This window comes from Eumetopias jubatus, unplaced genomic scaffold (assembly GCF_037043125.1).
Source record: "Eumetopias jubatus isolate StellerSeaLion01/CBP00866 unplaced genomic scaffold, mEumJub1_p1.0 scaffold_6, whole genome shotgun sequence".
In the NCBI taxonomy this organism is placed as follows: Eukaryota; Metazoa; Chordata; class Mammalia; order Carnivora; family Otariidae; genus Eumetopias; species Eumetopias jubatus.
The window spans coordinates 91,714,588-91,736,677 of NW_028274812.1; the positions used below are offsets into that span (position 1 = coordinate 91,714,588).

Genomic DNA, 22,090 nt, shown 5'->3' on the forward strand with positions numbered 1-22,090 from the left:
GGAGCCTGCTTCTCCCTCTCCCACTCCCCCCTTCTTGTGTTCCCTCTCTCGCTGTGTCTCTGTCAAATAAAATCTTAAAAAAAAAAAAAAAGCCTTGGCAATCCTTTTTTGACACCAAACACTAAGGCAACAAAAGCAAAAATAAATAAGGGGAACTACATTAAACTAAAATGTTTCTGCACAGCAAAGAAAGCCATCAACAAAATGAAACAGCAACCTACAGAATGGGAGAAAATATCTGCGTATCATTTATCTGAAAAGGGGTTAATATCCAAAGTACACAAAGAACTCACAAAATAGCAAAAACAAACAATCCAATGAAAAAACAGGCAGAGGAACTGAATAGACATTTTTCCAAAGACGACATACAAATAAATAAGACAGGTATATGAAAAGGCGATCAACATCCCTAATCATCAGGGAAATGCAAATCAAAACCATAATGAAAGACCACCTCACACCTGTTAGAATGGCTATCTTCAAAAAGACAAAAAAATAACAAGTGTTAGTGAGGATATGGAGAAAAGGGAACGCTTGTTCACTGTTGGTGTGAATGTAAACTGGCATAGGCACTATGGAAAACAGTACAGAAATTCCTCAAAATACTAAAAACAGAACTAACATATGATCCAGCAATCCCACTTCTGGGTACATATCCAAACCAAATGAAGACAGGGTATCAAAGAGATATCTGCACTCCCATGTTGCAGCATTATTCGCAATAGCCAAGATACAGAAACTGAAGTGTCCATCAATGAGTGGATGAAGATGTGGTGTCTAGATAGAGACAGACAGATAGATACACACACACATTGAAATATTATCCAGCCATGAGAAAAGAAGGAGATCCTACCATCTGGGATTACATGGATGGACCCTGAGTACTATGCTAAGTGAAATAAGTCAAGAGAAAGACAAAGACAAATACTACATGGTATCACTTATATGTGGAATCAAAAAAAAAGTCAAACTTATAGAAACAGACTGTAAAAATGTGGATGCCAGTGGGTGGGGGAAATAGGAAGAGGCTGAGGTTTGTAAAGGGTACAAACTTCCAGCTATAAAATGAATATGATCTGAGGATCTAATGTAAAACATGATGTCTATAATTGATACGACTTTATTGCATAATTGAAACTCAGTAAGAGAAGTGAAATGTTCTTAACAAAAAAAAATATGAACATGAATATATCAGGTGATAATTATTAACTAGATGGGGGAATCCTTTCACAAAGTATACATGTTATCAAATCACCATGATATACACTCTAAATACCCTACAGTTTTATATGCCAATTATATATAACTCATTTCCTCTAATGGTTTTATGCGTCCATTGATGATACTTGGTGAATCATTTGTAGTAAAGTGGTGATTTTCTAATTCTATCTTTTCTTTTACATTTATTTGTTGAAATTCTTCTGGCAAAGAAAAGTTTTCCCTTATTATCTGGTTATTCTGAACTAGTTCCTCCTGAAGAGGCAGATTAAGGGGAAAGAATGAACATTTGATTATCAGTTTCCAGATCACATCCAGTGCCAGAGGTGGCAGATTATTTTTTTGGCTCTTTCCTTTTAGGTCGTCCTAATTGGTGCACAGATTTAAAAAATACATTAATTGTGTTACTTTTTTTTTTTTTTTTTAAGATTTTACTTATTTGACAGAGAGAGAGCAAGAGAGCACGCACAGGCAGAGGGAGAGGGAGAAGCAGACTCCTGGCTGAGCAGGGGGCCTGATGCAGGGCTCAATCCCAGGGTCCTGGGATCATGACCTGAGTGGAAGGCAGACACTCAGCCCACTGAGCCACCCAGGCGCCCCTACGCTTTTTTTGTTGTTGATGCTCAAATTGTCCTTTTTGTTTTATATGCTCAAATTGCCCCAGCTGTAATCAGTGAGATGGAATATTTTAAATGTATGTATTGATGTCCAGTTATATACATTTTTATAGGGAAAATTTACATACTTTGGCTTTGTTACAGAGGTAGAGTGCTTCTTAAAGTACTACTGATTTCCTTTTTTCATTCTGAGATTAAATATTAATTTTGGCCTTAGAACCATATTTTCCTGTTTTACATGTGTAATCCAGTCAATTTATTGAAAGATTTCCTGATAAGCAGCTTTACAAAAGTACATCTAATGTGTAAAAAGAAGTCATCTTGGTAACGAATCTGTTGATAGGATTTGACAGAAAAATTTTCCTAGGTTTAAGGTTTAACATTGATAGAAAAGCTTTAAATCAAATTTGATACACTGTGGTCACAGGAGAATTGTCAAATAAATGACCATGACTAATGGACAAGCAGTACTGGCTTTTTAAAAATATATTTTTAAAAAGATTTTCTTCATTTATTTGAGAGCACAAGCGGGGGGAGGGGTTAAGGGAGAGGGAGAAGCAGACTCCCCTGCTGAGCAGGGAGCCCGCCACAGGGCTTGATCCCAGGACCTCAGGATCATGACCTGAGCGTGAAAAGCAGATGCTTAACCAACTGAGCCACCCAGGCGCCCCAATATTGACTTTAATAGAGAAACACCGATGTGATGTTTTAGGAAAGTAATTATCCCATATAAGATAGTCCCCAAGAAAGAGTAGTTTTCAAATGATTTTTTTAAAAACTATTTTGGGTGGGTCATTTTCTAAAATATGTTACATAACCTTTTTTTTAATCAATATAGTGAACATGAATTTAGTAACTGTTGACTGAATTAGGAAATAAATTATTACATCATTCAATATTAGTGATATCCTTAGGTACTGTTGTAGTAGGTAGGGCTTTTGTTCCCTATGTTAATTAGACCTGAGACAAATATACTTGGAAAAAAAATTTTCTTAGTGATTTACTTTTCCTTTTTAAATAATAATGTCTTTGGAACTATTAGTGTATCTTTCTCAAGCACTGAGTATATTTTGTTAAAGCTCAGGGAAATGAGATTGTTAAAAATACACGAAATAAAAGTAAGGGAGTGCATGCTTGTAAATAAAGGTGTGTGTAACACAGACAAAGATAAACTTTATTAAAGTAGTTTTTCACTGAGGTCTGCTATTAACTTTTCCTTAGGGAGGGCTCTAGAATTAGAATCTTAACTGAAATGAACTTGATAAGGACTCACCCAGTCCAGTTTGTTCATAAGAGCCCAGAGAGACTTAGTGAAATGACAGAAAGTGTGTACTGACTTCTAAACCTACATTATGAAATGGAATGAGATATGTTTTACTATATATACTGTTGCTTCAAGGCTAAATACATAAAGTATTAATTCATGTTTTGCTCATTAAATCAAGATCTTTACCTAGGTATATTTAAGTTTATCAGGTATTTTTATGCTCTTTTCTTGTGTTTTCCAAGTTGTAATAATTCTCTTATGTGTTCTAAATTTACTGGAGTTGACAGGTTTTTTTAATTTATCTTTTTTTAAATTTCAGTGTTAACTGAGTTATAAAAAATCACCACTTTACTTCAAATGATTCTACCAAGTCTCATCAATGGATGCCTAAAACCATTAGAGGAAACGCTACTGAAGAACTAATATTTTAACGTTGCCAAAATTCTATCTCTACAGATTACGTGCTATCTCAAGTATTTAGGAAGCACAGTTTTGGCTATTGCCAAACCCAGTAATTGAATTTACCATCGAAATGAAACATTGTTAAGACTTCTTGATGTTATATAATATTAACTACAAAGCTTCACCTATGAAGGAATCTTGCCAAAATGTTTAACCTGAATCTAATCACGCTTTTAAACCTAACTTCCAATTCGCAGGAAATAAAAGGAATAGAAAAAGCTAACTAACATCACAAAGAAACAATATTAAAAATCCAAAACTTGGGGCATTCCTAAGAAATATTTGGTCTTATTTCTTCAAAAAGCCAGTATCACTGGAAAAGAATGTGGGAGGCTTCAGAAACAGTATTAAATACAACACTTAAATCCCTTGATTTTATCTTGATTTGAACAAACCAAATGAAAATGATATTTTGTGGACAAATGGCAAACTTGAATATGGACAGAATATTACATTTAAGGGAATTATCTATTTTTTAGGTGTGCTTATGACACTGTCATGTAGAAATCCTTTTTTTTTTTTGTAGATGCATGATGAAGTTATAAACTGATTAGATGGAAGGAGTGGGTAGATGATCCGGTTCACTGATAAATGGATGCAGCCAACAGAGCAGAACATTAATAGTTGAATCGTGCTGATGGTGCACATACACCATGTGTGTATACTGTACTATTCTTCCTGTTTCAGTATGTTTTAAATTTTCAAAATACAAAGTTAAATTTTTAGAAAAAAAGAGAAGCTCGGGGCACCTGGCTAGCTCAGCTGGTAGGCAGAGATTGTGACTCTTATTCTCGAGGTTCTAAGTTTGAGCCCCACATTGGGTACAGAGATTACTTAAAAATAAAATCTTTAAAAAGATAAAAAAGAGAAGCTCAAAATAAAATATACCCTTAATCAGGTATCTGAACAGCATACATTTGATTTATAGCCCACTTTGTTCCAAAACAAACTTAAAGTGGTCTTACAAAAGATAAACAAGCTAATATTTAAAAAGAAAAAAAAAAAAACCTAAGCAAAAGAAAAATATAAGTAAGAAACTAAGATTAAGTCAAGGATAATGTAAGTACCCAGAATGAGTTACATGTATTTACATTTTATGAAGCTTAAAAGTCAAACTTTGTCAGGTATTTATCAAAAACTCTTTAAAAAGAAAAATATGAAAAAATGGTCAGTATACATTAAAAAGGTACTGCCTCTAGCTAGTATTTGTAGATGAGTTTTGTCAGCCTTTATTTCTATGTGTATATAATGAGGATCATACTAAATTGAGCGTGTATCCTGATTTTTTTTCCTATTTTATTTTTAGGGGTTTTCCCCCAGTTTTATTGAGGTGTGATTAACAAATAAAATTGTACATATTTAAGATGTACAACATGATATTTGGGTATACCAAAAAAAAAAAGGTACTGCCTGTAAATAAAATACCATTTCAACAGATACCCTTATAACAACTTCCATTACACTTCAAGTATATACTAAACAAAATGGTCTCTTAAGGAGGTATATAGAACTAAAGGCGTGTACACACAATCTCTGTCCAGGAATGAAGTAATATTACCTACTGTTATCTAAAAACTAAAAAGAAATTAAACTTCACCGATATTTAATCAAACTGACACTAGTATCCTTGCTGAATTGTCAGTCACAACTAATCTAAAGAGAGATACCCCAAGAGAAGAGTGAGAATTCCATAAAGTTGTGGAGTTGGCACCCTTAAACCACTTGTTTGTCTTCAACATTTTGCAGTTACAGGATGTCATCAACACAGTTCTTTTTATATTTAAAAACAAAAACAAAAACAAAACCTTTATAAAGGGTGGACTGTTTACAGTAAGTTTCATTAAATGGGAAAGGACCATTAAAATCTTTATACTACAGTAAGATTCTCCATTAATTCATAGCAAAGTCCTTAAGAAGTGTTATACTTGGGGCGCCTGGGTGGCTCAGATGGTTAAGAGTTGGCCTTCGGCTTGGGTCATGATCCCAGGGTCCTGGGATCGAGTCCCGTGTCGGGTTCCCTGCTCAGTGCAGAGCCTGCTTCTCCCTCTCCTTCTGCCATTCCCTCTATTCCCTCTGCTTGCGTTCTCTGGCTCTCTCAGATAGAGAGACAGAGGGAGGGAGGGAGGGAGGAAGGAAGAGAAAGAAGTGTTATACTTAAGGGTGAGTTATACATTTTTTTAAAATAAGATAAATGTTTTATAAATGAGACAAGTGTTACAAGCCTTTTCTATTATAAGCAGCTGTAAGGGATAGGTCACATGAAAAAATAAGCACCCTTAATCTGTCCTTTTTAGATAAAGGTGACAATTTTAGTAATGAGTAAGAAATTGTTTTTCAAAAAGAAACTTGGGCTAACAGACTCTTAACTATAGAGGACAGACTGATGGTTACCAGAGGGAAGGTGGGCAGGGGAAATGGGTGAAATAGGGATGGGAATTGAGTGTACTTGTCATGATGAGCACTGGTGATGTATGGAATTACTGAATCACTATACTGAACACCTGAAACTAATATAACACTGTATGTTAACTATACCAGAATCAAAAGAAAGAAAAAAAAACTTGGGCTAAGAAAACTGAAGTTTAGAAATGCTTCCATTATTACATGATTTGTAACTAAAAATGAAATCTGACACCTACAAAAAACTCTTATCTGGACACTTGAGATTTTATTTATTTATTTTATTTATTTATTTATTTATTTATTTATTTGGGAGCAAGAAAGGGAGCGCAGACAGGAGGAGGAGAAGGGGGGGAAGAATCTCAAGCCCACTCTGTGCCAAGTGCGGAGCCTCATCTCAGGATCCTGAGATCATGGACCTGAGCAGAAACCAAGAGTCAAACTCTTAATGGACTGAGCCACCCAGGCACCCCTCTTATCTGGACACTTTAAAATTTTTCCAAATAAAAAGGTTTAGTGAGTTCTGAGCTCAAATGATAAATATTTTAAAAGGTAAAAACTTCCTATTGGTTTAAAAGAATAACAGACACAGTGAAGATCGCAGAAATGTTCCCAGTTTAGTTGCAATAAAAGCCTTTGTATACCTGATAGATAGGAACAAAAACCTAGGATTATAATCTGTTATATAGAGCCTACAGTAAATTTCTTCCATTTAAATACATGTATCTTTCTTGAGTTATGGCTTTCATCCATGAGAGCCATTAAAATAAAGATCAAAATAAACTCAACTTGGAACCAAATGTATAAAACACTGTATCAAAGTGACAAGATATAATTTTCAAAAATAATTAAGTATAATTAAACTGCACTCCAAAAAAGTTATTGTACAATTTATAATTTTTAAAGTGCAAATATCATTTATGTTATCTATAGCTTATTTTAAAATATCTTTATAAAAAATAAAATATCTGTTACATGTTATATAATGGACATTAATATATTGATGAACTCTCCAAAATGTCTAATAAACATGTACAGTCAAAAAGGTTTGGACACCATTATCGTAATGAAATAAAGGCTCAGATATACAAGCAGCAATTCTGACACCCATCCCTTCAGGGTGAAACAACAGAAGAATTCTCCTAAAATTTTTGAAATGAGCAATCATGATCTATGAACAAGACCTGGAATTTTATGAACTGGGACCCAAGTTCCATTAGTTGGGGGTAAAAAATAGATATACAGCCTTGGAAAGTCTTTGGTGAGTGAAGCAGAATCAACTCTGAAAACAAGCCAAGTATTCAAACCTCCCAGGATAACCTGTATGCTGAGGTCGGCTTACCAAGAAAAAGATCCTGATCTTAGCCTCTCCACAGAGTGAACTACAGAACGTGTGCTTGCAAGGGCTGGCCAAATGTTGCCCAGTATCTGTTCATCCACCCTTCCTCATGCAGAATTTCTGTCTTCTAGCTGAGTATATGGTCACCCAAAATAAAGACTACACTTTTCAACCTACCTTACTGCCAGATATGGCCACTAAGTTATGGCCACTGGAATGAAAGGAGAAATGGTACATGCAACTTTCAGGACAAAGGAAGGGGGCATACCTTCCCACTCTTTTCTCTTTTACTGACTAGAATCCAGCTTCATAGCTGGAGGAGCCATCTCAAACTATGAGGTGAACCCGAAATTAGGGATCATACATGACAGTACAAGGTAGAAGGAGCTTAGGTCCCTTACACTGTGAAGCTCCACACCAACTCTCAGTTACCTTCTGAGCTACTACTATATAACAAAATACGTTTTTCTTCATACCACTGTTATTTGGAGTTTTCTGTCACTCCCAAGCTGAACTTAATCCTAGGCCAAAAAGCCAAAAAATTTTATCAAGATGACCCAGTAAATCATAATCTATGAGAACCAAATCCATCCCAGCAACAGACTAGGGAAAGAACAGAGCCTGGAATAGGGAAAGTATTTCTGGGATCAACCAGTAGGCTGAGGATGCCTACATCTATGATTTGAGTAATTCTAGGTAATTAGGCTTTCCCAATTCTCTAATAACAGGAATCCCAGTGCCAAGGAATTATGAAATTCAATTCCTCTGGCTGGCAGGTACAACAATCACTAGGACAGGGAAGGTACGCCAGGACAGGGCCTTAAAACAAGTTACTCTCTCCAGGGTCACTAAAAGTCAGCCAAACTGTCTCATCATTGAGATCCCATAAGAAGTGCAGATGCAGCTCACACTCTTTTATCAGAATTCCTTTTGGTCAACATCCTAAAGAGATAGAAAAATCAAGAGATAGCAAAATGAGAGTTCATTATTCATTTTTCTTACCAATGGAAAAAATGGTAAGGAAAGGGCGCCTGGGTGGCTCAGTTGGTTAAGTGACTGCCTTCGGCTCAGGTCATGATCCTGGAGTCCCAGGATCGAGTCCCACATCAGGCTCCCTGCTCAGCGGGGAGTCTGCTTCTCCCTCTGACCCTCTTCCCTCTCGTGCTATCTCTCATTCTCTCTCTCTCAAACAAATAAATAAAATCTTTAAAAAAAAAAAATGGTAAGGAAAAAACTATAGGATTAATTAGACAAAGGAACAGAAGATCAAAACCAAAGCCAAGAGGGGCGCCTGGGTGGCTCAGATGGTTAAGCGTCTGCCTTCAGCTCGGGTCATGATCCCAGGGTCCTGGGATCGAGCCCCACATCGGGCTCCTGGCCCAGTGGGAAGCCTGCTTCTCTTTCTCCCTCTGCCTCTCTCCCTGCTCATGCTCTCTCTCTCTCTGTATCTCTGTGTCTCAAATGAATAAATAAAATCTTAAAAAAAAAAAGACTAAAAAAAAAAAAAACCAAAGCCAAGAAGCATTTGCACAAGGACCCTTGATTTTCTTTTTATACCAAAATTTTTAAATTGCAAAGCAGAATTCACTACTTTAAAGATTAAAAAGCTGTTCACAAACCATCTAATGCTGATTAATAAATACGCTAAATATCAATGTTTTCACATCTAGTATATAACAAATATTCTGTGATGAGAAGTATATTTGATCAAACTGCTACCACATTAAACAGCTGTCAATTTAAGAACTCGTCTTTTAAACTGCAAAGTTTAAACTTTTAAACTTAGAACATTAGCTTTCCTGCCCAAAGAATACTACCCATCATCCACATATAATCCAGAAAACTTTTTTACCAACTATGTTAGAATGTACAAACATCCAATAACTGCAAAATCATTTGCATTAGAAAGCATTCTCTTTTAATAATATAAGTAGTTCTGGAACTGTTAAAGAGTTACCAGTCATGTCTAAATTAGCCAGATAAGCTTACTTTGCTTAAACTGTGACTTGAGATCACAAACAAGGTAAAAAATACATTTTGATAATAGAGTAAGCAGTTAATTCTGGAGAAAAAAAAAAAAACCTCACAGATAAAGAATGAGGCTGAAAGGGAATCAGCTAGGAAGAAAGAGGTAGGAAGGTGAGAGAACTGAGATAATAAAATATAAGATGGTCAAAAACAAGTATATCACATATTTTCAAAATGCACCAGGATAAGGGGTTTAACAACACTTCTCTTTCATACTTCTCCACAAAACCAGGCACCAAGGTCAGGCTTACTCGATTATTCTAATTCAACAGAGAATGCGTTTAAAAAGCACATGAAAGCTAATATGAAAATCTGACCATTCCTAACCCTATTAATGAGAAAAGTAAATTCAAATTTATACATCATCAGAACAGACTCCTGTTTATGTTCTTCATTTTAACTATAATTAGGATATCTTTAATATGTGACATTATTCTCTTCAAAATACTGTGCCAGCCATATTTTATAAATTTTACATTTTTCTTTTTGAAGATTTTATTTATTTCAGAGAGACAGTACACAAGGGATGGGGGGAGACAGGCCCAGGGAGAGGGAGAAGCAGACTCCTTGCTGAGCTGGGAGCCCCATCCCAGGAACCTGAGATCATGACCTGAGCTGAAGGCAGACGGCTTAATTAACCGTCTGAGCTACCCAGGCACCCCAAATTTTATATTTTTTAAATAACAAGAATATTTCCTGTAATGAAAGTTTTTAAAATTAAGACTATACTTAGCTCTGGGAGGAGAAAAAAATACCTTGCTTTTCTGACTCAAAATACAGGAGATATTCTTCTCTTTTCTTGCTATTAAAAAGCACCACCACTAGGTCATGGTAGTCTAATCATCACAGACAGAAGTCTAGTTTTAGACTAGTTTTTCAAACTAGTAGTTTTTTAATGAGATTTATCAGATATGATGTTCCTCCTATTTAAGAAAATTAAAAACTATTAAAATAACCACAGTGTAATTAAATAATTATCAGACATCATTTTCAATAAAAATATCTAAATATAAACTTAAAATGTTTACTTCCCTAAGCTATCCCAGGCAGCTGTTCACTTAAGGAGGTATTTTTCACACTGTATTCCTGGACTGGTACTTACTGAAGATTAATTACCCAACTAATGCTTTCACCTTAATCTGAGACTCTGATTATAGGAAATAGCTTTACCAGGTAAAAAGGAATTACACCAATTATGCTCAGAACAATTTTGGGTATTTCTCTGCTTTAGTAAATAAACTTCTAGTTAATCATCCCATGATAATTTACCTCTTTTATTAGAAGTATACATTTTGTAACTAATTACCATTCAAGATGCACTTAGACTTAATAAAGTCTATGAAAAAAGAAAAGCAAAATTAGAGAAAGGCAGTATTTTAGAGAAGAGATGGCAGAGGACAATACCAACACTAATAGCTAAAGCTAAAAAATCTTTTTAAAACATTCACTAACTAAGGCAAATAAATATGGAGGGGAGAAAGGTACAAGGGGCAGAAGTAGAAAGAACAAGCCTAAAGAGTTCCAAAGGAATCTGGGCAGTGATAATAGTGAAAATAGCCACAAGGATTATGCAATCCTCCCATGACTAGAGGAGAACAGCAAGAATAATCGATTGGAACTAAAGAGGGTAGAATCTATTAATTTTACTCAACAAGTTGCTACTTAAAACAAGGGCTATAAAACAAAGATTAGCTATGCCAAATGATCTTCATTTATATCTGAAATATGAGGCTTCTCCTGTTCATTTATGCATTATGGAGGATCCCAAAATCATTTTCTAAGGAAAATAATGGCTCTGTCCTCCTCTGCTATGGAGGGAGAGAAGCCTCCTATTCAAACAAATACCCCCATCAGAGCTTTTAAATTTACACAATCCCATACACAGCCCTGTTTATTTATAAGGCTTATGTCTATGCATTTACAGTGGCAAAAAAAAAGGGGGGGGGGTAATTGCATTCCCACCAGTTCTCAGACAGTATTATATAACTCACCCTCACATGAATACATTTAAAAATCTGGTGTAAGAAATGACATCCAAGTAAGGTTGTTTGAAAGACAGTGTAAAATCTAACGTAGGATTGGGTCAGACCATTCTATTAGTCCTTGTGATAGTGCTCATACTGGGATACATATTGAGTGTTGAGCCCTATGTTTATTGAGAGTATGTTGCTAAGGATTTTTTTTATGATGAGACTGAAGCGCTACCTACTGTGCTAACGAGGCACCTACTAAGAATTTTTTTTTTAAATTGCATCACACATTAGGACAAAACTTTGTGGATAAAATTTCTTTCTAGTTTTAGTGTCAGAAATAGTTTTCCTTTTCCTGGGTACTGGATTTGGTTTTACTTTAAGACACTAATTTTTCACCTTGGAATGTTTTCCTCTTCCACAATGACTGCTAGCAATCTGAGAGCCAAAACTGTGCCCCACCTGCAGCAAACATTTTATTTACTACCTTAACTTCTGGTCCCACTACCTGGCCCTACTGTTTTTCCTTTCTTTGTCCCTTCCCACCCACCCCAGTTAAAATTTACTGAACACCTACTATGTGCTAGACTAGGAACTATTCTAATGCCAGTATAAACAACATACGGTATTTAAAGCTATCTTTGCCTTCACGGAAGTAAATCATTTTTTCATATTTAATAATTAAAGTGCTTGGTAATAAGCCCTCATATTATCATTTCTGAACTTCAACACAGTAATGCTGAGAACTATGAAGGGTTTGGGATTTTACCCTACTTGCAAACTAAAAAACTAGCCTGTTACTGATACATGGTGTTGACAAAAGACATGAGACTACTGGGTCAGAGACAAAGAATTCTGTCATCATGGCAGAGCAAGCAGCATGACCTCGATGTTGTCAGTCCTCTTTGCCCCCCCCACCCCCAAGTTCCATAGGGGCAACAGGTGGGCCTACATAGTGGGCTGAGATACAGAAGAGGAACAGTGTGGAGAATTTATCGTTTTCATAGTAAGCAATAAGCAAACTTGCAATTTGTCTGGTGTGGGGGGGGGGGTGAAGGAATAAATGTTATCTTAGTCTTCAAGGTTGCTTGCACAACCTTAAAAATACAATTTTTTGTATTTTTCAATATGCAACCCTAAAAAAATAGTCCGGTTTCAGACTGGTTAAGACCTTGCATTCTTGGCACACTCAGCAGGAACATTCAGGAACACATAAGACCCATGACAGACTACCTCTCCCAGCAAGTACATGTTAAATAACTAGACTTATTAAGCAACCTCAAAATATCAGAAACGTTACTTCTATACTAAACTTAAAGCTCCATTAAAATTGAAACAGTTTTGTTTTACACAGCATTGTATATCTACGGTCTGGCACACTACCTGATATAAAATACACACTCAGTAAGTGAATAAAGCCAAAAATGACCCACTGTTAACAAAATTTCTTCAAGTTAATGTTTAACTCTTAATCAACTATAAAATGAGAAGAGGTTTGATTTTTTTTTCCTTTTATCTAACTGAATACCATCTTGAATCAGTACTCTACCTGTTGAAGAAAGTTTTACGTAGCTTGTAGTACACTTCTACCTGTTGACAATGAGTTAAAAAGCACATCCTTAGAGCAACTTTCTAATATTTACAATTGCCTAAATCACTGGCTAATGACTATCTCTCTCTAAAACACCTAGTCTTTAATAGTGAAGATTCATATCAGGCATTCATAAATCTCTCCTACAAATCCACAAATTCTTTGAAAGGAAAAGAAGACAACTATCCCCTTTGTTCTTTTAAAAATGGAACTTAAAACAAAAAGAAAAACAAAAACAAAACAACACGCCTCATGCTACTTTTGCTGACTATGAAGCCGAATGAAATTTGGGATACAGTTTAGAGCCTTGACCAAAAGAGCACTCATGTACTTGAAGGCAAAAAAGACTGAAAATCTTTTCTAGCCTAAGTTACTATGACATACTTATTAGTGAACTTGGAAAATGAGTTAACTCTCAAAATCTCAGTTTATTTACCTATGAGATTAATAATAGTTATTTACAGCTTTTAAGGTTTTTGTAAAGAGTTAATAAGATAATGCCGGCCAAATAGTTTTGTACAGTACTTGTTACATTAACATCCACAAATACTAGCTTTTCTATCAACTTCCTTTATATATAATCCCTTACAAGAGAAAAGACCTGGGGGCTTTATAAGATACCTCTGCCTGCAAACTCCCCATGAAACCACTATCTCAAAAATCCTGAGATTAAAAGTTGTTTTCATGACAACATACATAAACTAGCACTAATAGTTCAAAGAATAATCTATCATGTTCTGAGAGTTTGGTACCTTGCTCTGATGGTTAATATTATGTGTCAACTTCATCATGCCACAGAACTTAGTTATTTATTGACATGCCTATCTAAATGTTACTGTGAATATATTTTTGATGAGATTAACATTTACACCAGTAGACTGAATAAAGCAGATTACCCTCCATAACATGGATCGGGCCCATCAAGTCAACTGAAGACCTTAAGAGAAAAAAGATGGAGGTCCCCCAAGTAAGAGGGAATTTTTCTTCAGACTCAAGATTCTTCAGACTCATGATACAACATCAATTCTTCCTATGGTCTCCAGCCTACCAGCCTACCCTGCAGATTTTAGGCTTGCTAGCCTCCACAATCACATAAACCAATTTCTTAAAATAAAACAATCTTAATTTTAATATCTCTCCCTATCTCTCTCTCTCTCTCTCTCTCTCTCTCTCTCTCACACACACACACACACACACACACACACACACCCCCTACTGGTTTCTCTTTCTTTGGAAAAATCTGACTAATAAACCTGCAAACTCTGAGGAGTTTGTTAATAGCTTTATTACTAACAAAAAACTAGCAATTAAGATTAATACTACTAATAGGTTAAGAAATCTTAAAAGGAAGGGAACAAATGCAAACTGACCATAGAAGAAATAAAGAACAGGGTAAAATTCTACACTGACAAAGGCAAGATAACAATGGACAGGGTTCCAAAATTCTTAAGCAGGAATTACTGGTTATCAGAAATTTTATCTGATCTAATTAAAAGAGTCATTGGCTCCATATGGCCAATTTTTATCTCCTATTTCTACCTAAATCCCATTAAAATGAGAATAAAGAAATAAAAGGTAAAGCCCATAATAACAAAGAGTAAGGAGAAGCCCAAAAACAGATGAAAGATTGTAACACACTTCTGAAAGATGAAAACTGAAGAGAAGAGATTAATGAAACAGAGCATGAAAAAGTTACAGCCTAGAGCCAAAAGGAGCTGCAACTCAAAAGGGAACAACCCCACCCAGCAAAGGGCATTGGTAGTGACTGGGTTAGAAATGAAGAATTAACTTAAGGACTAATGTGCTAAGTGGTCAAGCTCATCTTTTCTCCTGACTTCATTACCATCCACAGCAAGGTCTGCAGCCAAGCACTGAACTCCAAGCAAGAAAATCTTTTCTTAACCCTAAACTGAAACTGAATGAACAAGCTGGAGAGACTAAGACAGTTAACACCTCATGATAAAGGGCCTCTCACCCTGGTATTCAGAGGTTCCCCCAAATAACTGCAGGCTATTTAGCTAACATTCACTTATCCCACAGCAAACCTGGCATAAATTTCCAATTCTCCCAGTTTAAACATCAACAAACAACCAAAAATAACTAGACATTTGAAAAACACTTGCAACACAATGAGAAAGATCAAAATATACAAATACACGAACCAATGTGGACTATAAAGAAACTCTTACTATATCCCTATAACAACAGAATACTATTTTTAAAATGGTACGAACAGGGGCTCCTGGCTGGCTCAGGACATTACTGCTTGTGACTCTTGATCTTAGGGTTGAATTCAAGCCCCACACTGGGTATAGAGCTTACTTAATAAAATAAAATAAAAAATAAATAAATAAAATTTTTTAGAAAAATGGTACGAATGAACACAAGAGTTCTTAGAAACTGTAATATAGTTGTCAAAATTAAATATTCAAAGAGAAAATATGGCAGTGAACTTTAAAAAGACAAAAGATGGTAAAGATGCAAGAAAGTGATTAAAAAAAAAAAACACCACCAACCATGGGCTCTAGAAAGAGGAAAATCTGTCTACTAGCAGTTGCAAAAAAAAAAAACCAAAAAAAAAAAAAAAACAGAAGAAAATTTCACAGAGCTGAAGGAATCACTCTTCAAACAGAAAAGGACCACCAAGTACCCCGCAAAAATTAAATGCTAAACACCAAAAGATAAAGAAAAGATCCTAAAGCAGAGGTGCGGGGAGGGCCACCTAACAAAGGCCACCTAAAAGTCTCATACAAGAAATCAGACAACCCACCCACAATACCAGGTGCTAGAAGCTAAGAAGCAATGTCTTAAAATTTTAAGAAAAGGAGATATTCAAATTTGTTTTCTATATAAAAGCAAATTATTACTGAAATATGATGTTATAAGAAAGTTACTAAGGATGTCATTAAGAGGGCACAGATAAAGAAAATGAAATACAGGAAAACAATAGCTCTCTACTCCAGGAGCACAGTGAAGCTCAGGGATGACAGATATTCAACAGGCCTAGAGAACAGCAAATCCAGACAAGAACAAGACAAAGGACCCTGTGAGGCAGACCTCCAGAAAAAAGGTAGATTCAACAGAATCAAATGTCCAAGACCTTGAAAAGAGAAGCCTGTTTTAACAGCATAGATATGCAGGTTAAATTAAAAAAAAAAAGATTCAGTCAGCAACCCAAAGAATAAAAACTATTCTAGTCTTGATCCAAGGTTTGTATTTTGTTTTTAAGTGAAGTAAGCAATGGGTTACAGGAATAAAAATAGAGATAAATTTTAAGTAATAAATAAAAGAAAAAACTAAAAGACATTAATTAGGGATATAGTGATGAAGACATGATTTCAGATTTCTTTTTAAATTTTATTAATTTGAGAGTGAGCGAGAGTGAGTGAGCACAAGCAGGGTGGAGGGGCAGGGGGAGAGAGAGAAGCAGACTCCCCACTGAGCAGGGAGCCCGCCCAGGACCCTGGGATCATGACCTGAGCCAAAGGCAGAAGCTTAACTGACTGAGCCAACCCAGGTGCCCCATGATTTCAGATTTTAAATTGAAAAGACAAAAAATTAAAGGCTCAGTCAATGCAAACTAAAATTAAAATACACTTGGTTTTATATTTAGCTCAAGCTAAGCAGAGCAAAACTCAATTGTAAAAAAAAAAAGTGTAAATCTCATATCCCCGCGAAACTATTACTCTATTTTTGGGGAACCCCAAGTTCCTCCTTTTAGCCAAACTGTATCTCTAACTGCTACATAATGGATCCAGCTCTTTCCCATTACCCATTAAAAGGTCAAATCTCTTGCCATGTGACAAACTCTCAAGGATCTATGGCTGCTACTATAGCCTACTCGTCCCACCTTCCAGCATTTTCTCTCCTCCACTATGTTACATCTCCAATTCCACAAACTTTTGCCAATCTTTTCTTCTCTTTTTTTAAGATTATTTATTTATTTATTTATTTGACAGAAACAGAGACAGCGAGAGAGGGAACACAAGCAGGGGGAGTGGGAGAGGGAGAAGCAGGCTTCCCGCGGAGCAGGGAGCCCGATGCGGGGCTCGATCCCAGGACCCTGGGATCACGACCTGAGCCAGAGGCAGACGCTTAACGACTGAGCCACCCAGGCGTCCACCAATCTTTTCTATTTGCTCTCTTCTAAACATATCCTCTTTCACCAAAATCCCTCTAAAGTAGAACTCAAAATGATATTTAACATTAATCAATCTTAAGAAATTAAGTTTTATTCTTAAAGGGCTATGAATGTTCTTACAAGGCTGATCAGTTACTCTACCAATCAATTAACAGAATACACTTTGTCTTAAACAGTATACACTTTGTCTCAAACAATATATTTCATCTCATTTGTATAACTACTTCACTTACATGTATTAGATTTGTATTTTCTCGTTCAAATGCAATTCTCAAAAAGAAGATCAACCACACAAGAGGTTCATTGATTTTGACTTCTTGTAATGGCACAGGAAGTTAAAAAAAAAAAAAAAAACTACTAGAATAATAAACAAAAACAGTGAAAAAGGACCCCAGTGCAAATATGGAATGAATTTATATGTGTACTTGGATCCACGCGCCTAAATAATTTGCACAAAGAGTTTGCCATCCCTGGACAAGAACAATAATTAAAATTTGAAAACAGAATTTTATTGGACCAAAGGTCCACTGTGTTTAGTTCAATGTACTGTCTGATTGGATATTTGTCTAAGAGAAGCATGAAGCCATAAAAACTTATAAACACCTTTTAAACAAATCTCAGTGATGCACTAAGACAGAAATTATTTTTTCAGGACAAGTACAACACCATTTTTCTAATATTACATAGATGAATTCTACCTCTAATGATGAAGAAGCCCCAACTATAGCGCTATGATTGAAAGTTAAAACTTGTGTCCCAAAAAAGGGACTAAATCACACTACTGCTAAGAGGCTTATAAAACCAGTCTTAACAAGTATTATGATACTTTGGTGAGAGGAAAGCAGTATAAGCTAAAATTCTTTTAAACAAAACTGCCTAATGTCATATATTATCAATGTCATTCATGATAGGAAAGTAACTATCACATATGCATGCTAGCAGAAATTTTCCTTTACAGTTGAAAAAAATACTTAAGTATACAATATGAATCAACTTAGCAAATAAGCAAGATACCTGTAAGAATTTAATGACTTTCTGAGTTCTTTAATCTCCAAACAGCACACTACAGGAGGGGCTTTTTTTTTTTTAATTTAGTGAATGAAGATTTTGTAAGCCATGATGTAGCCTGGAAAGAACACCCTGATATTAATGAAGGGTGCAGTAACTATGAGTGCTATCTGAATGAAAGGCTACTCTGAATACCCATATATATACAATGTATCTGTCTTCCTGGTCTTAAGAAAATAAATCAAATTATAGCCACTTAACTTTTCAATATACCATGTAAAGAAATAATTAAATACAAGGTTTGCTTCACATTTATGAATCCTGTCATCTATGTAAAAGGGGAACATGTTTGTAAAATGATAAACTATTTCATGACACTCTATACCACCAGTTTTTCAAAAACCATTTCAATGATTTTACATATACTCTTCATGTGTTTATATAAATAATATATTTGGCATCTTGAAACTATTACGTGGGCAAATATTTTAATTTTAAGGATAACAGGATTTTTAAATACCAATAACTGGCTTGATTGAACATCAAGACCAAACATTTCCCCAACAATACTTAATGATTTTCCTTACTAGACTTAAAAAAAAAAAGTTTACTGGGCAAATCTAAAAACCTATGTAAATACGGCAATATGTATATAAAGAAATACTTTAGAGTCAAAAGCATTAAAAAAAGGGGTGGGGATGAGAAATCTACTGGTTATCTCCCAAAATGAAGCAATTAGCATCCTAACTCTTTTGCCTTGAACAGAGCCCTAAAAGTAATCTTCCATGTTTCTTTCCTATTTTTGTACTTGTTAAAGCTATCCTATGATTTCTGGAGACAACTGAAATGTATGCAAGCTACTCAACCGTGTCAACAAAAAACTGGTCTTTAACAACTAAAGCAAATCAACTTGGTTCAGCATAGCAGAGAACAAGACATAGCAGTTACTTTGTTTGCTAGTTTTAGCACTATCTAAACCAAGGTTACAAAATAACCATAATCTATAGCTTTCATTGACATGAGTAATACTGCCAGGATCATTTCCCTGCTAAAGGTCAGTAAGGACAATTAGTAAAAACCTATGGACCCACAAACAAAACATCTGGGCAAAAACTCTGTCCTTTTTATAACAAAAAGCTGAAGTAGTATGTGAATAGCTAAAACATATAAAAGTTGTCCATATAAGGTTTTCACTAGTTTATAATAAAATTTCTTCTTTCCAACTTTCTCTTAAATCTAAAATTATGTCAAAACAAATTCTTTTAAAATTGAAATGATTTCCATTTTGCTATCATTAGAAAATATACAGGTCTTTTACTCAACCAAATATCCCAAACCGCAGAGGGAACGTCGAAGCAATCCAGATAAATGCCCTACCTGGTGGCAAAGAAATCTCAACAATCCAAGACAGAAAGCTTTATTATTTAAAATTTCCTCTACAAATTCCCTACATACCTTAAAAACACATATACTACATACATGTTAACACAAACAATTCTGCTTCAGAACAAAGATAACTGTAGCAATTTAAAAAAAATTTTTAGAATTCACTTAAGTTCTTAAATAAAAAAGTTAGTTTGTAAGATAAAAGAATCACAAATGAGTATTAATTAATCATACTTCAAAAAAATTGTCAAGTATCTTCAAATAACAAAAGAAATGTTCACCAAACTGAAGAGACTTTTCACATCAATAAAAACTTTTCATATCAGCAGAAATAATTTTTTTAAAAAAGGGGGACAGCAAGTAGGAATACCAGTAGTATTACTAAAGGGCTGAAATTTTATAAATAAAGTCTAACAGGATGATACATTTGCCAATTTCAGACCTAGAATAACATCCTTAAGAGGATCTATATTTCCAGTAACAAGCACATTAAGTATGCAATAAATGTTTTTCCTGAATTTGGACTGAACTGTGAAACTGTGTATACAACCAAGAACCGTCAAAAGCACTTGACAATAAAGATAATTAGGTATATTGTACTGACACAGGAACCAAAGTAAAAAACTTGAACAATGCATACATAAAACAAATTTTAAAAGCTTTGTAACATTTAGAATACAACAAAAACAATAAACCTATGCAATAACACAACACAATGTATATAATTCAGAGATACACCATTAGCAAGCAATTCAAAAGATCTCAGCATTAAAGAGTTGTTAAAATGAAAAAATTCCTAGTAGTCAAAGTGTTGAGGTCTTCAAGCAGAGTAATCTGACAGATTTATGGATGAATAGCAGGCCAGCCTAATCCAAACTTTAAATATCATTAAAATATTAGGTAGAAAATACTAAAAGGAAACAAAAACTATACTGAAAAACTACAGTGCAGAAGTCTAGAGTCATTGAAAGACAGATCGACACCACATAAACCTGTGAACTATTCTAGGGAACAGTGAGGGGAAGCCTAACTTCTCCATGTGAAGCTGATTTTCCTTTATTTAATTTTAGCTTAAGGAACAGCTAATTGCCCCAAGATTTGTTGTAATATTTGCTTTGCTTTATAAAAGAAAGCCTACATATTCTTCCACATATTAATATATCTCTGAAGTAGTAAGAATTAGTTTAGCCTTACAGAAAGTTACTATCCTCAATCAGTTACTTCAACTACAGAACCTAGAGCAGTGTTATCCAATAGAAATATAATGGAAACCACATACATAATTTTAAATTTTCAAGTAGCCACTTTAAAAAAAGGTAAAAAGATGAAATTAATTTTAATCATATATTTTATTTAACCAAAAGTATCTAAAATATCACAAATGTAACCAACATTTAAAAAACTCTGGTAAATATATTTTATATATTTTTTCATATTGAGTCTTTAAAATCTCATGTGCACTTTATAGCACATCTCAATTAAGACTGGACTCCTCTCAAGTGATTAATAGTTACGTGTGGCTAGTGGTTACTAGGTTGGACAGCACAGGTCTAGAGTTCTCAAAATGCCAAAATATCTGAAATGGAAGCACACAATATATTAAATTTGAAGGGCTGGAAGGAGCACTGAAAAAGGTCTATTCAGCAATTCCCCTTGACTCCAGCAGGCCTAGGGTAATATAATGTCCCAATTTGCCAGGAAACCCCTATATACTAGGGAGAGTCCCAATTTATACTCTTTGTCATGATGTAACTATTAACAGCACCCCTGTAATTCTCAAAAAGTATCCCCCTTTGGATAATAAATTATATGGTCATTGGTCATCCTATCTACATCCATAATATCCTCAAAGATAATTCCACATTCCTTGGAAGAAAATTTAAAGTCTAATTCTGATGTCTAGAAAAGAAGCTCTAAATTCAAGTTAAAGAATCCTAAATTCACTACCCTCATCAAAAAAAAAAAAAGAAAAAGAAAAAAAAAGATGCTGCTGAAAATTCTTTTTATTTTAAATTGCAGACTAAAAAAAAAAAAAAAAGAAAAAGAAAAAAGAAAAAAAAAAAGTAAGAATTACCTGTTGAACAAGGCATCTGGAAATTGGGATCATTGCTATCCAAAACAGGCAAACAGAACTGGTTACTTGCAGATCCTAGCATAGGATCCTTATCGCTGAGCATGTTCTTCAGCGAGTCCTCTAAGACATTTTGACTTGTACTAAAATCCTCACAGACTTCATTCTCCAGGTTGGATCCTAGAAATAGGGCATCATCTAAGTGTTCAGTAGGAATTAAATGATTAAATGTATCAACTATATCCATGAAGACTTCTGTGTGTCTTTCAGCCCTATAGAAAGACAAAAAAAATACCATAAGAAATAAAGCTATCAATTGATAATCACCTAAAACCAAATTATTTTAATAGTTTTGAGTCTAAGAACACACTTAGGTATTTCTGAATTGTTTAAAAAAAATCCTCTCTGTTTTTAAAATAAACATTTGGACATGTAGAACGAATCTTTACTAAATGTTTCTTTATCACACATGTAGAGTATCATTTTACCAGAAATCCTATTAAATGTTTACTCAATTCATTATTTTGAGGGGGGGAAACCTATGTATATAATCCATTAATTTGATACAGTTGAAAGAATGACATGGCTTAAA

The 22,090-nt window shown here is 34.8% G+C and overlaps 1 protein-coding gene across 7 annotated transcripts in view; it reads right to left on the reverse strand.

Moving 5' to 3' along the window:
* The window catches only part of PHF3 (PHD finger protein 3), an 87,035-nt gene that overhangs the window by 54,753 nt on the left and 10,192 nt on the right, over window positions 1-22,090 (reverse strand). For 3 of the 7 annotated variants that reach the window (XM_028097522.2, XM_028097521.2, XM_088023931.1), the window contains one exon: window positions 21,502-21,770. The exons of 1 other annotated variant lie outside the window; for it this stretch is intronic. In XM_028097522.2, the coding sequence (XP_027953323.1) occupies window positions 21,502-21,745 (244 nt within the window). In that variant the 5' untranslated portion in view covers window positions 21,746-21,770. Of the gene's footprint in view, window positions 1-21,501; window positions 21,797-22,090 lie in introns of those variants that run through there. 3 more of the 7 variants (XM_028097523.2, XM_088023930.1, XM_028097524.2) reach the window with 3 other exon arrangements.